The sequence below is a fragment of the Lepeophtheirus salmonis genome, chromosome 9, assembly GCF_016086655.4.
Source record: "Lepeophtheirus salmonis chromosome 9, UVic_Lsal_1.4, whole genome shotgun sequence".
In the NCBI taxonomy this organism is placed as follows: domain Eukaryota; kingdom Metazoa; phylum Arthropoda; class Copepoda; order Siphonostomatoida; family Caligidae; genus Lepeophtheirus; species Lepeophtheirus salmonis.
The window spans coordinates 12691124-12707170 of NC_052139.2; the positions used below are offsets into that span (position 1 = coordinate 12691124).

Here is a 16047-nt window from a genome sequence, read left to right on the forward strand (position 1 = left end):
TTCTCATTCTCTCTTGAAATTCAATTTATCATGGCATAAATTTTTAATTTAGAGAACTTTTTCATTTTGAAAATAATAAAATTGTTAAGGGTTTAAGACTATAACATGTAATTTCTTTAGAAATAAATTGTTTAGTCACGTATTACGCGTACACACATAATATATGTGAAAACCCTGCTTGATGGATATTAATTTGATTGGTTTATGTCTTACATAAGATGACCAACTACATAATTATGAGTTCTTATTTTATTACCTAGAGCTTCAAATATTGATATATTCTGCACCAATATTCTAATCTGAACAAATAAAATGTTTTTTGATAGTAAATTGTATAGCTTGTAAGTAGGTTTTTTTCTATTCAATATGGGAACTTTATTTAAAAGTAAATACAGTCAAACCTGTATTAAGGAACATGGCAAAGGAAACTGAAAAAAAGACCACTTTGTGTATGTGACATCTTAAAAAACAAGGTTTTTAAATCTGAAAACTGGGTATGACCACTTATTAAGGTGGCAGGCTTAAAACAAGTGGCTGTTAGAAGATGATTGACTAGGAATATAAGTTGCCACTATTATTTTGTCCTTCAAGCGCTTTAATAACGGTATTTGATATTCATTGTTGACGGTATTTCCCTTTTCAAGGTAGTCGATGAACATGTAACGAGGCCAAACCTATCCAACTGATTTTTGATACGGGAAAGTAGTGGTTTTTTAGATAACCCACAGTATGGTCTCTCAAAAATATTAGCAATATTGTCAAGATTTTCAGCTCGAAAAAAACGCACTTCGGATGGATATAGAAGCATTCTTTAGAAATATGAACTTTCATTGAAATGGGAGATGCCGATGAGGGAAAGTTTAAATAAGATGACCATAACAACCATATACTCCGATATCAAAGGGAATGTCATATCGTCTAAGTCCTATCATCGATCTTCGCCTCTTATGCGAATTTTCAAAGACCAATTGTCCCTTTCAAGTTGATAATTTAATAAATTTCAACGGCCTTCCTAAGGAGCTGTTCCAAAACTCCTTCTCTTCTGCCCTTTCCAATTGATTTAAAAAGGCAAAATATATCCCAAAGAAGCCTAGCAGATTTTATAAATGCTATAAGAATTAAATTCCTAATTTTTCCTGAATAATGGTTTAAATATCGTTTACTAACAGGCACACTTGAAAACGCTGACAAGTTTTTTAAAGACAAAAGAAATACCTGAAACGACAGATCTCATCATGTTAGAATGCGTCCAAATATATCCGAACTTCATGGGTATTATGCAACTCATTGAGATCGACATGATAAGAAACTTGTAAGGATCGACTTTCTGACAAATAGTAAAAACGCTAAAATTGACGCCATGATAACCAAGGGACAGTATATTCTATATAAGCTAAGGACTATAAAAGACAATGATTTAAATTGAATATTTCCTATTTTAACTTTGTACTCTAGTACTTTAAATTACATTTAATTTGAAATTTTAATTTAATATTTTTTTTAGCCTTCTACCTGATATGTTTCATTATAATATATTTGATATGATTTCGTTGTTTAGGGGTTTTTGTTTTTAATATTGTTGAATAATTTTTAATTACATACAGAATGTATCTTAATAAAGGCCGAGAAAAAAAAAGACTTCGATGAATAATTTTATAGTTATGAATCATTATGTCATATTAATAAACGATTTCACCTTAGGTTGTGTAATAAAAGAAAAGTATACATAGCAAAAATTATTTTGAATTAAGAAGTAACATGTGACAAAAAAAAAGTTTTTGACACACCAACTAAAAAAAATTGCCATCCCTGTTCTATGTATTGAATAACTACGTTTGAGTATGATCTGTGTCCAGCGCAAACAAACTCGATCATGGTGTTCCTCCGGGTCTCCTATATCGATGATACTTGTATTGAATTAAAAGTTGCGCAAATAACAACCTCTCACATTCAAATTGAAATAATCGACCCTCTAATATGAATCATCACCTAATTTATTCATTACTTACTTTCTGTGTACGGATTTTTATTTAATTGCGGTTAGATAATAGATCTGATGAACAGAAATACATAAAATATATGCTTAATCCTGGAAAAAGTAAGCATGCAAAAATTTTTAAATAGGTGGCAAATCTTGAGTTAGGGCAAAAAAAAAAAAAAATGTCCAAAAAATTAAGTAATTCTATCCCGATTAAATTCCACAAAAAGATTTGACCATGAAGAATACTTTGTCAATCATGATTGGAAATCAAATGGAAGCTGTCATTACCTTATATCAAGAAGAAAATAAGCTTACTATTTTTATTTTTTTGATCTTAGACGGAAGTATAAGTATAAAGGACATTTGTAAAATCCTTAAACGTTATCGAGACTCTGTATGTGCTCAATCTAAGCCTCGTAAAAAAGAGAATTTGCCTTAAGAAAACCCCTGAAGATATTAAATCAGTAAGAATAAGAATCTATTGAAACTGTTCAGTCAATGAATCGGATAACTCAAACACCGAAATCAACTTTCTGACGATTCCACAAGAAAAAGAAGATAAATAATTCCACACCACCTTTAAAAGTGCGGTGGGTAATTGGTATTCTGTGATAAGAAGCTTTTCACTTTGAAGGCTATTAAAAATAATCAAGGACATGGAATCTTTGCCAAAGATACATCTATGGTTCCAGAATATAGTAACTATACATGTCAAACCTCCGTCTGTCATGGTCTGGCAGCAGTTACATCCAAAGGGAAGATGCTTTCACTGATTTCCACTCGATCAAGGAGTAAAAATCAATTATCTTACCTACAATGACACCATCCTGGAGTAGCTAGTGTACCCTTGTTTCGTGAAAAATACAACAAGAAATAAAAAGTATGTTTTGTACAAGATTCTGAACCTAGTCATGTCTAAAAAAAACACACTCAATATTGGTTGGTTTCGAATATACGATTTTGGCGGCTAATTCTTTTGGATAACTTAGAAAAGTAATCAATTGTTAAATACCATTAATAAATAAGAATTGGGATTGCAAACTAAACATTATTTTCCCGATGTATGTCCCAATACCGATGGCAGAAAAAATATCCGATTCTCCAATTCCGATTAATCGTTCCATCTTTAATTATTTGTCTCGCTCCTGTATTCTCCTTTGCACTCTTTTTTCTCTTACAAAATTTTCAATTCTATTCGTTTGGTTAGAATTTCATAACTCATCGGACATGTATTTTGGGAGTTAGGGTGATGATTACTATGCAACAGCATTTTTGCTCACCTGCTGGAATCTTGCTTTTATTATTTTTACTTCAGCCTTAAACAAGAAAATGACCATTGAAATATTCAATGATAATAGTTTGGCCGTTATGTTTTTATTTTAAATCAGGATTTTTAGAGTATTGTCACGATTTAGAGCCATATTTCAACGTGAAATGACTATATTTAACATACAATGAAAAGCAATAACATTTGAAAAAATTAAAAAAATGTGTCGAATCAGAAAGGATCTAATACGGAAAAAAATATTTGTTTCCTATTTGTTTTTTTCAATTGCTTCTTATTGCACTCGTAGCTAAAATGAAGAATAAAAAATATATTGGAATTTCAAAAAATTTGCAATTAAACGAGTTCATTTTTGATTGATTGCTTTTAAGTTTAACTTTTAATTTTCTCATGAAATAGTTAAAAAATAAATATTGCAAGCAGACTAAATTTATAATATATGTATACTTATCAAATACATTGCATATGAAGCATATTTAAATCGAAATTAATCTCCTTGCCTCTAAAATATTAATTACTCGATAAAATAAATCATTTTTAATGCAAACTTATATTGCTTATTAATAAAATATTGAATCAGAAAAATTTGCAATTTAAATCTTTTGGCTATCAAAGCCACATGGGCTGACTTGTCATGAACTACATTCAAGAAAGAAGGGGGATGCCGTCATTAAGGCTGAGGGATGCTAAATCGAATAAAAATGTCAATTTCAGTAAGAATTCACAGGAAATAAACTTAATTTTGTTCTAACCGTATTCCTGAACTAGTTTTTAATAAAGTTTGAAAAACAATCTTCATTTCAACTTAAATATGACGTATAGAGTGTTTAAGTTGGGGTTTAACTTCCTACTTTTAAAATATCAATTACATTTCAAAAATTCAAAGTCCTGTACATATTCTGAAGAAGAGGAACTTGACTCAACCAACACAATAAAATGAAGATATTTAGAGGATCACTATCATTTAATCGATTTTGTCTCTAATAATATCGGAAAAATCTTAAATTCCCAAACATTCACATAAAATAAAAACATTAAAATTTAAAATCATATATCTATACTATACACAATAATATAATAATAATTAAATACTTTCTGTGAACAGAATCGCAACCTTACATAAATTCATAAGTGATTTTTTTATACGAGACTGTTCTATAGTAAATTTCACGAGCGACCAATATCATATTTATTCATTCCAGTGGTTTTTGACCAAAATCTATTGATTCACATTTTTTTTAACCAAAAGCATCTGTATCATATCACGATTGGAAAGTATCTATACTTTAAAATTTGATTTTTTATGTCCTCTAGAATTGTACATATTACGAATCCGTCCATCATTTTGTAAACTAATTAAATTGAATAAAAAAAAGGTGTTTCCATTGAAATACCCTTTTTAATTAGAGTGAATTAATTATTGATTAATGAATCTCAAAGATTCCCTTCTTTCATTTATTTGTTGTTATATAGATATACGTGAGTCTATGTACAATTAATGTCAAAACATAAAGATATGAAAAAATTCATGGAATCAAACTAACGGTAAATGTTTGAGAGGGATTAAGTTAGGTCTATAAAGAACAATTACTACTCGAAATAACAAACTGATGTAATACAATTATAATGAATATTCTTTTTTGAAACTAATATGTCGTAAATACCCTTTACTGCAATCGATTATTGGATTATTGTTTGCCTCATATATCATGAATATATATATACATGAAACCTTCTTTTATATAATGTTATACATAGTCTATAATATGACCTAGAACGCCTGCTAGACTTTTTGTAAAATCAAACTGAACATGATTTTTTATTTAGTTCTAGAAGAGAGAACATTTAGAATAATGTACTCACTCGTACGTGTGATCATAAGGAGAGTTGATATTTTTGTAAAGAAAAAAGTAGTATACAATTAGGCTAAATAGGATAGAGACAAAATAATCAGTAAATATATTGTTTAGAGTCAGTCATGTTAATCATGTGTATACCAGTCTTTTTTTCTTTTTTTTTTAATTGGTAATCTGAAGTATGAATTTTCTGTCCTTTAGCAGTTCTCATTCATATTTAATTATTGAGCAGTGAACTTTCTTTCTAAATAGATTCATTACCTTCCCAACCTGATTGAACATTCCTATGTCCTCATAAAAAACGGAGCGTAACCCTGAGGATTTGTTGCAGGGCTATGATTAAAAGTTCTTCTTGGATTCAAGACTGAAGACTTTCTTGTCAAGGTTTCTGTTTATTTCCTTCTCCCCTCATCCCTAGTCACCGCTGATTGTAGCTGCTCTTCTCCAAAATATTCTTAAAAATATCAGGGTTACCCTGTTGATTTTCTGTTTCTTTTTTTAACATGCTCATTATGCACACGATTTCCATAACTATTCATAGTGCTTACACATGTACTTGATTACGTAGCAGTCACTTCTTAATTACTTGAATAGTGCAAAAAATATGACTCATAATTTCAATGAAGTACTTCTGCTTGGATATAAGGTACTTGACCCCATTTCAGGTTAGGATATTTATAATATTCAACCTTTTTAAGGTCTAACTTTGTTTTATTTACTAAAAACTATGATAAAAGACATACTATCTGCGACGGCTGACTGAAAAACACATTTTTTTCTTCTCTTTTTTCTTCACTAAGTCATTCTGCAGGGCCTTATTTCGCCAACAAAAAAATACCCTGTGTATTTTGTTGTCGATTCCTTTGTCAGATTTAATTCGTCATGGACATTTCATAATTTATTATTTTTAAAAAGTTAACAAATTAATATGATATAAATTATGATGGGAGTCGATATCTTTGTAAGGGGGGAAATGCGAGGAGAAGGCAGGAGCAAGACGTTTGGTATCATAGAATTAAGACCCTTGTTAATATCACCTGCCTGTTATATGATGGGGGAAGTCAAAATGAATTATTATTAATCAGAGGAGAACTTTTTAACATTTTAAGTAGCATTCGTGCTGGGAAAATATTGTAATTATATTAAAATTCATATACATTTATTTTATTGTGGATTTTTAAAACCATTTACATTAAAGATAGGAAGGAGAAGTTAACACCACGACCACTTATTAAATAATGAAAAAAAAAAGAAAAAAAAAAAGAGCACACGCAAAAAGCGTTTTACCCTTTTTTTTATACCTAAACGTAGTTTTTTTCATAACTAAAATGTTAATTCTGCTCATGTGGGGATGCTTTGGAGTAACACGAGTAGATCCATGTTAGAATTAGGGTAGAATTGAGTAATTCCTACACTTAAGTCCTTGCTATATAAGGAGAGAGATTTGTTGTTCTCTCACGGCTTCTTACAGCTGTTCTTGAAACGTCATGACAGCTTAGCTGCTATCCTCCCAAACATTCTTCAAATTGTCAGGATTACTAAATTATTTTTCGAGGATTTTTATTTTTACATAACGGCAGGTCATTTTTTATACAGTTCTATTAAATCACTTTTATTACAGCATAATCAAGGCATTTGGTGTCAAGCTTCAATTGTACAACTATGCCTTCCCATATTTTGTGAATCCAGTTTCCAATATGGTACTCTGTGTCTCCGTTTTCACCGTCATTGCCATAGCCTTTGAACGCTTTATGGCGGTTTGTTTTCCAATCAAGTATCGATCAATATCCTGTACAGAGTCTGTTAATCTAAGAGTTGCCAAACACATGACTCCCGTGATTGTCATATCCGTACTTATAAACCTTCCAAAGTTTTTTGAAACAAGGCTAGCTGAGGTAAGTTGTTACTTTTCTACCATTTTTTCATTTATGTAGAGAAAATTTAATATCACTAATATGATAGCTTTGACTTTTTTTTGTGAACAAGCTTTTGAATATCTGCTAGAAAAGTGAGATTTGACTCCAAATTTTGTATCTTTGATTTTTTGAATTCACGACCAGTATATTTAAAAATCCAAATCCCCCCCCTCCATAAAAAAATAAAATATCTATATATAATACTGTGGACGCCCCTGATACTCGATACTCTCCCAAACACTTTTTGCACGCTAATTATTGATGATTTGTCATGTAACAATTGTTTTTCCCCTTTTTTAATCTAGACCGAATTTTTATATAAGAGCGGTCTAGACATAGCTTCTTTGTTGGACCGATACAAAATATACGTGTATGTTCCATGGAGATTAAGTACTTTGAGTACAAGAGAAGTCCAAAAATATGTCAGATTTTGTCCCAAAATGTATCCTTTGTGAATGACGTGTACATAACACTTTTGACTCATTGCGGGCTTCCATTCTCGAGGCAGTTTGTTCGAATGATTTGCTTAACTATGAACCCTGTCATGTAAGAGAAAAATATTAGTATATTGCTGAATTAATTTTAGGAACTTAATTATAAAATACATTATACTCAAACTTTCCAGTTTTAAAATCCCCACCCTGTATATGACACTAATAATGTCATCAAATATCTTTTTATTTTTCTTTAATGTTAACACCTTTAACAATTGTAATTGACCCCCTTCCTCTCCTCATGGAAAACAATGGGATATCACTCAAAACTTTGGATTATTGAGATAGTGAATTCAAAGACATGAAATGAGGGCCCTTATAAAATATAAAATTACTTCTCAGAAATTGAAAAAAAGATTATGAAAAAACGTCTCAAACTAAAAAACTAAAAGTATAAGGAAATGGACCCAAAAGATGAAAAAGGTCGAATAAAAAGGGTCAAAAATGAAGATAATTATTTATTTATCTAAAAGGTATTTTATTAAATAAATTGACTACGCCCAATTTTTTCATGTCAGAGTCGAAAAAAGTAAAGGATCAGTCTGAAATTCCAAAAGAATAATAAAACCCCAAATCTTAGCACAGAATATTGTAATGTATCAAGAGAAATGAAAGATCCTTAGTTTGTTGAATATTACAAAAGGCCCATATTCGTTTTTGAGGAAAATATATTTCATTAGAAATATAACTAATCTACATATTCACTATTTCGTAACATAAATATATTCACATTATGAATTCATTTTATGTTTCATTTCCAATTTAAAATATTAACTTGTAAAAAAAATTAGAATTTCGCTAGATTTTGTTTAAATAATGAGTAGAATTTATTAATTCAATTTTGAGCACAGAAAAAATTATCTTACACAACGTAATGGAATGCCTAAGCTGACTATTTATTCCTACATGAGGGAAATATAAAAAGAGTGATTGGCTGGTGAAAAAAAGAGTGAAAGTGTCAACTTCATTTTTCCCTCGTTCCTTCAGGAGGGGAAATAAAAAAAATAAGCTTAGCTTCATGTCTCATTTTTTTACGTGTCTAGAACTCCATAGTAAATTGGAGGCAATAATTATTCAATCCCTTTCCGATTTTTGTATGTTTACTAACTGCAGGTCTGTACATTGACAGTTTTCCAACCATCCGAGACTAGCAAATTGTTCGATCGGACAGGTTAATGCAGTGTATATGATGTTATCGTTCTGGAAGATGTATTACACGACCCAGTTTTAGCGACCTGCCCTGGGGGAAGGAGGTTGTCCCTAAGATCAGGATGGACCTCCTCAATTCGAGTAAATAACCCTTTTTATTGTTTTGTCGGTCCTTACATAGATACAATGGATATTTTACACCAAATATACACAACGCTCTTAATACAGAAATTATATACCAAGTGGTCCAATAAAATCTGAAAACTTTGAATTTTAAACTTCAACAAGATATAATTTATTAATTAACAATATAATATCAACAAAACTAATAATATCAATAGCCTGAGTATCATAAATGTAACACCCTTTGTGGCAATGATGGCTTTCAGGCGTCGGTGGAAGGCCTGGTACATACTGGAGATAGACTACTCTGTCATGGCGTCCCAATTCTGGCTGACAGTGGCTTTGAGGCCACGGTGTTTGAATGACAGGCACTCCAGGTACATGCACCCAAGAGGTGTAGTCCAAGGGGTTGGCATCTCGGATTCCAAAAAGGACAAAAAGAGTTCAAAAGAACTCAATAGAGTCTTGCAACAGGAGTAATGAGTTTCTTTCATTGGGGGTGTCAAAATTGCCCTCTGCAACCTCCCTAGATCCTTTCCACACACTTTTTGATAGCGCTATGGACAATTTGTTGTGAACCCCAAGATCTCGTGCATGGACAGTCATGGACTTGGAGGATTGGCCTAAGCTGTTCTCTTTAACTCCTCCGAGCCCAGTTCGGCCTTTTAGATAGATCCCTCCTTCCTCTCCAATTGTTCGTCGATCACGTTCAATTGCCATTTTTTCGACTTGTTTGTAAGCTAGAGAGTTCAGATTTTTTTTTTGTAACTATTTAATTAGTAATTGCTCATATTTCAATAGACCCTCCTGTATATTATTTGGGATAAAAAAACTATCTTCCCAATTATAAAAAAATTCAATAGCCGATAGGACCCTTCCATAAAACTGGACTGGACTGCACTGAATTAATAGGTACCGACACAATGCTTGTCATTGCAGATGGTGTTCTTGGGATTATACTAAGATTTTTTCTTCCTCAAAACACTTTTTTCGTTCATATAATACCACTCAGTGCCAAAATGAACCTACCCTTGAAATTATAGACTGTTCTGTTCCTTGTCAGAGGGAAAAGTGCAGAATTGGCTGGGGATCAAAATCTTATTCTCTCCCCTGTATACACGAATCTCAGCTGCTAATGTAATAGAATTACTCAAGAAATTATGTTCCTACCTTATAATTTGGTTATTATATGTGTTGAAGTAAGGGCTTGTCAATATTTTTTTATTTTATTTTTAGGTGTCCACTGGGATTGATAATAAAACAGAAATCGATTTTGAAATAACAGAACTTCGAGCAAATGAAAATTATATATATTTCTACATTCACTGGGGACGACTGTTTGGAACTGGGGTTATACCAATGATTGTGCTTTTATTCTTAAATATGAATATATACTTTAAAATACGATCCACAAAGAGAGCAAAGGCGAGTCGAAGACAAGGCGATAGCATGGCTCTTCACTCTTTGGATAGTGGAAAAGTTGTCTCCAAGTCGGCAACGATCATAGTTCCAACGAAAAGAGATATGAAAATGGCATTAGTTCTTTCTCTAATAGTCATCTTATTTATTGTATGCCATCTACCGAGGTAATTATTTAATGGTACACTTTTTTTAGTTATAGATGTGTGCAGCTGCCACAACTTTTTATTTTTGAAGAGTTAAAGGTTGTAAATTGTTTCTGTACAATAGAGGTACTGGAATCATAGGGACCAATGCCCCTTTCTTTTTTGACAAAGTATAATATTTTTGTCTATCAAATTGTAATGCTTCGTGACTACGATCTTAGCCGTATATAATTTGGCCCCCATTTGTAAATTTATTTCGGTGACGTTGTTGTACAATACCAATTGATGGATTTGACTTTAGTTAAAATCGTTACAAGGAGATATGAATTTATTTTTTGTAAAAATAGCGCAATTTGGTAAACTACATAATTAAATTATTTATATATACCGGGACAGCCGTTATTATTTACCGATTTTAACACACAAAGTATTGCAGTCCATGGCATGATCCTGGGTAGATTAGGAAACAAGTTTATTAACTATTAGTTATAATTGAAACCCAAATTAAATGTTTTAATCAATGTTATCCACCCTCTGAATTTATGGTGAGCTCCAAACAGTGGCAGAAGCTTAAGATCTTTTAAGGGGCAATTGCTGTTGTGGTGTCTCCTGTAGAACTTGGACTACACGTGCACCTAGATGGAATAGTCTAGAGTAAGGTTTCTCAAACTATTTCAGACTGGCGCTGCCCTCCCTTCCATATAAACTTCTACTGCCCCCCCCCCTAAACACATTTCTTCCATAATGAAAACAGTACATAATTAACCCTAGGTTTTACTACTGCTGCTTATGTGGCTGGTGTACTTGGTCTAGGGATATTAGTTTTTTCCACAGCAGGCTTAAACTCACTAATAAGAACACGTATATTGCTACGTTTGGTAATTCTAAACTTGTTCCTTTGCTTTGAAAGAATCAAGACAACTTCACTAAAGGCCCGTGCATCAGTTAGTAGTTTAAGACTTGGAAAATGAGACATATTCTGACGACCAATGTTTTTTCAGAAGAAACAAAGCTTTTCTATGAAAGTACAGATTTAAGATTTTGCCTTATCACCTCCTTGTAATTGCAAATTTAAATTATTAAATTTACAGAACAAATCAGTTAGATACGCATTATCAGTTTTGCATGCCCGGAAAGAAAAAACAAGCCTTCACAAAGGAAACAAAAAAACACATTTTTTTAAACCTCATAACAGGGGAACACATATAATGATTTAGCGTCCGGTAACAATGCTCCACTGACAAACTCAAACGATACGTGATTAAAACAAGTAAAGAATATATCAAGAGCTATCTCAGTGATCACGTATAAAATATAAATTTTCATAATTTTTTAGACATCAATAGCACTTTGTGTTCCCATTCAAGGGGAAATTTCTTAAATCCCCTATTTGTCTCCTCAACAACCAACTGATTTTGGGCCTTTTTCTGTTTATTTTCATATGAAATGTTGCATAATACAGAAAAGGTAGCGACTTATAAGAAGATCATATAATGAGTTAAAAAATACAGATCCACTGTGATAAATATGAACGGGAGTAGATTTTTTTTGTTTTTGAAAATGTCTGGATTAAATCTCAATTTTTTAAAATCACATTTTCCCTTATATTCATTTCCATTTATCCGTTGTGTCACCTAATGTATTGCCATTATCGCACAAGAGACTCCATTCCTCACTAACATAATGGATAACTAGAAATGGGGCAATTAAACCATGCTATAACAATTTTTGAATAGTCCGAACAAAGTTATTTTGCTTTATCTCTGGACAATGAAACTCACATTAACGGTGAGATTTGGATAACTTAACACGTTTGCGTAGTGATGCACTGACAATGTAGACTTCATCTTGGATCACTAACTGTCCATAAAAACTTAACAAAACCACTACAAACTATACTCAAACCTCCACCAAAATTTGGTCTCTCTATGAATTAACATTCATTTGAATTACGCATTTTGTGTAACCTTAACCTTTGACCTATCTAGATTTAATTTGAGTTACGCATTTCAATTTGTTCAAAATTAAGGTCAATTTCACGTTTTTAAGATTTTGTAGGATCTTAACCCAGCAGTCGGCAACCTCCGACCCGCAAGGGAATTTTGACGGGCCCGTCATCTTATCATGGCCAATCATCTAAATATAGGCATACTAATCCGCCATGACTCTGCAGCGATAGCTGTTTGGTCCCTTCTCTCCAAAAAGTTGCCCACCCCTGAACTAACCTTTACTTAAATCAGCTAAAATTTCATTTTTTCTGACTTTTTAACCTTCATACAAAGTTTCGGCAAAATTCATTAGTAACTTTTTCCATAGTTCCGCTTTTAAAGAGACAAACTGGTGGAGGTAAATATACATGTTTATTTAGAATCTTAATAAAGTTGAAGTACTTTTGGTACAAAACCTTATATCTATGAGACATGTATCAAATTTTAACTCGTAAATATAAGCAATTATTTAATAGACTTTGGCTTATTGTAAACTGAATCTCCTTTCCTCAGTACAATATACTCTGAATCAAAGACAAAGAAAAATCTGACTGCTTAAAAAATAACTTAACTATATTTCATTGCAATAATGGTTTTTTGCATTATTATAAAAGACTTAGAAAAGTATACTTTCATTATCCAAATTGAATATGAGCAATCCTTTCCCTAAATATTAACAAACTATGAATCTACTGTGTGAGGAAGCAAATCGTTATAATTAATTCAAAGGTTTCTAATAAGAGAAATTAAAATGTTCCGAAGAATTTCCTTGTTTAGGGCTTATCTACAAATATAAACGAACTGCATTTGTAAAAAAAAAAATTACCAACTATTTCTGAGATGACAGCCAAAAGAAGCATGGAATCATCTCTTCTTGATGCCGAAATGGGACCCTCTTGAAATGGCTCAGCTCGTCCTCTGCTCCTTCGCCCTCGTATCCAAAATCAAGACGCTGAACCATGAGGACCGAGGGCTTAAGAGAAAGTATGGTTCAGGTGACCACAATTAAAAGAGTACTTCAGAGATCATGGACGACATCAAGGCTGCCATTCCGAATTCTCCCACAACCAGTATGAGGAGCCTTGAAAAGAATTTCCGTATTGACCGAAAAATCATCAGTATAGCCGTGAAGGACTTAGGGGCGTTATCCTGTGTCTGTAAAAAGCACCAGCTTTTCTCAGCTACAGGCAAAAGGTTTAAGGTCGTTGAGGGGCAAGTTTCTCCTCAATTGGACGTAACTTCTCTTACATGAAGCCCTGGACAGTGGGCCAGTCCCAAAACACCCAAAACGACCGCTACTTGGCTACCGTGCTTATGAGGTGCACCATCAATGCCACAAAGCAACCTGCCTCGCTCACGATACTTGGGGTCGTTGCATCTTATACAAAAAATTACCACGTTATTGGTTCCCTAAGGACCTCTGGATCGGTACAAAATACCTTGGATATCCTAATAATGGTGGTATTTACTTTACTGCACTGAAAACATCCTCAGGACACCAATGTCTGGCAAAAGTACTTGGAACCTGAGCAAAAGGAAAGGACAATCCAGACATGGTGGGCCAGCAACTTGGTCAACTTTAGGCCTTCTACAATGTGGGCACTCTCCAGCCCAGACTACAGCCCATTTTACAACATAGTCTCGAGAAGAATGCGAGTACGACCCCGCACTCAACTGTTGAATACTTGAAGGCTTCTATTAAGAAAGAATGAGAGGTAATGTTCGTGGACTTTGTCAAAAACACGTGTAGGGGATTCAGGCCCTGGATTAAGGCTGTGATTTGCGCCGTTGAAAATTTTCACACTTTGCTTTCTCACACTATAACCATCAAAATTATTTATATACATTGATAAAGAGTGTATTTACAAAAATATATACTCAGTAAACTTAATGTATCTTGTTTTTTTTTTGTTTTTTTGTTTTTTACTTTTAATTATAGGCTCATCCTAAACCTACACGAATTCATGATGTTATCAGATATACAAGAATGCGGAGACTATTTTTGTCCACCAGTATGGTTCATGATTATGTTACCTATCAATCATTTTGCATTAGTTGTTAATTCATCTATAAATATTCTTATTTACTGTTCAGTTGGTGACAATTTCATGTGAGTATAATTTTTGATATATTTCAGATTAGAAAACTTGAGATTAATTATTATTTTTTACATATTTCATAGGGAAATTTCAAGAACATTGACTTTATTTGGCTGCAAATAGAACGCAAATTACCTTACATAAATGTTCTATTTATATAAACTATGTACTTGATATGTAATTCCTTACTGTGTATGTATATACTCGTACTATTGTTGGGCTTCGGTATATGAATCCTAGACAAGTCAAAGACCGTTACTGTTTTTAGTGGACCAAGCTAATTTGGTTCTTCTATAAAGAAGTATCTCAAAGAAAAAATGGTATTGATTGGTTCAAATGAGAAATTCAGTCTGCATCTATCTCATTTCAAATTTAGTTTAGTAGGGTCGAAAGATGAACTATTGATGATGTCATTTCCTTTTTAAAATTGTAAACATCGGCACAAACATGTCGTATCAAGGGAAATGGGTTGCATAAATCATCATGTACAACTCAAAAAATCAGTCAATTATTAAATTTCATTCGACTGTCTGAGATCAGGGACCGAAATATCAAATGATAGTTTGGATCATCCGCCTTAAATTGTTCACTACGTACATACAAAAGTACGTAGAAATTAGTCTTGGATTTTGATCAGAAAATCCTGGACCGGTCTAAGACGTTTATAATTTTTAATACAGTCATTTTACAAATTTCAGTCTGGACTAGATTTGAAGAAAAGTCCCATTGAATATTTTATCTTGATTGATTTCATAAAAAAAATTAGCTACAGACCGATTCTATAGAAGAATTGTTCATGACGTAATTATTTATTTTTTAATCAACTACAATAAAGTACTTTATACTACTCATAAATCTGGAATGGAGAGAAAATTGGTTCATAGATGGAGTCCGAAAAATCTTGGTCAAAATCTTGGAAACAAAAAAATCGGTCTACGTTTTGGAAACGATTGAATTTTTGTCTGGGATTACGGGGTAGACGGAAATATCAGTAAAGAAAAAATCAATTCAGACCGAACCGGTAAAAATTCGGTCTCGGACCGAGTTTCAACACTAGTATTTATGCAATGTTAATAGAAACACTATTTCTATTAACTTTAGTAAATATGTACATATGAGTCAACACTTTTGTAAAGTTTTAAGAACAGTATGGAAGGGACGAACGAATGCATGTATTGGACAACATTTGAAGCACCTAAAATTATATTAAACAAGAGTCTTTTCTCGCTTCCTTGATATCATAAGGTTTTTTCCATTATTATTCGAATATATGTCTTTTGAATAATTAATATAAAATAAATATAAATGAATACTCTATAAATCTCCAGGTGTTTCAGCAGGAACACACTTCATTAATCTTTCATGATACAGAAAAAATAATGTATATCCAATCAGTACCTGCTAGCTATCTTCACAAAGAAGTAGTTTAACAAATAATAGATAGAGAAGACACTATCAAGAAATATTTTTGATTGTATTTATATTAAAGTAACCAGCCATTCTCTTTTGCCTGGATATATGATTTTGTACAACCTGTCCGGGTGTCCGAGAACTTAATATAAATTAATGAAATATCTTATTTTCTGAGGGA

General features: G+C 32.4%; 1 protein-coding gene across 1 annotated transcript in view; it reads left to right on the plus strand.

The window, feature by feature from the left end:
* Positions 1-15777, plus strand: part of LOC121124466 (FMRFamide receptor-like) — a 30124-nt gene extending 14347 nt beyond the window's left edge. Inside the window, exons 2-5 of the mRNA XM_040719620.2 lie at positions 6744-7017; positions 10041-10390; positions 14297-14467; positions 14540-15777. Of these exons, the coding sequence (XP_040575554.2) occupies positions 6744-7017; positions 10041-10390; positions 14297-14467; positions 14540-14579 (835 nt within the window). The 3' untranslated portion in view covers positions 14580-15777. The remainder of the gene's footprint in view (positions 1-6743; positions 7018-10040; positions 10391-14296; positions 14468-14539) is intronic.
* Positions 15778-16047: the final 270 nt, after the last annotated feature.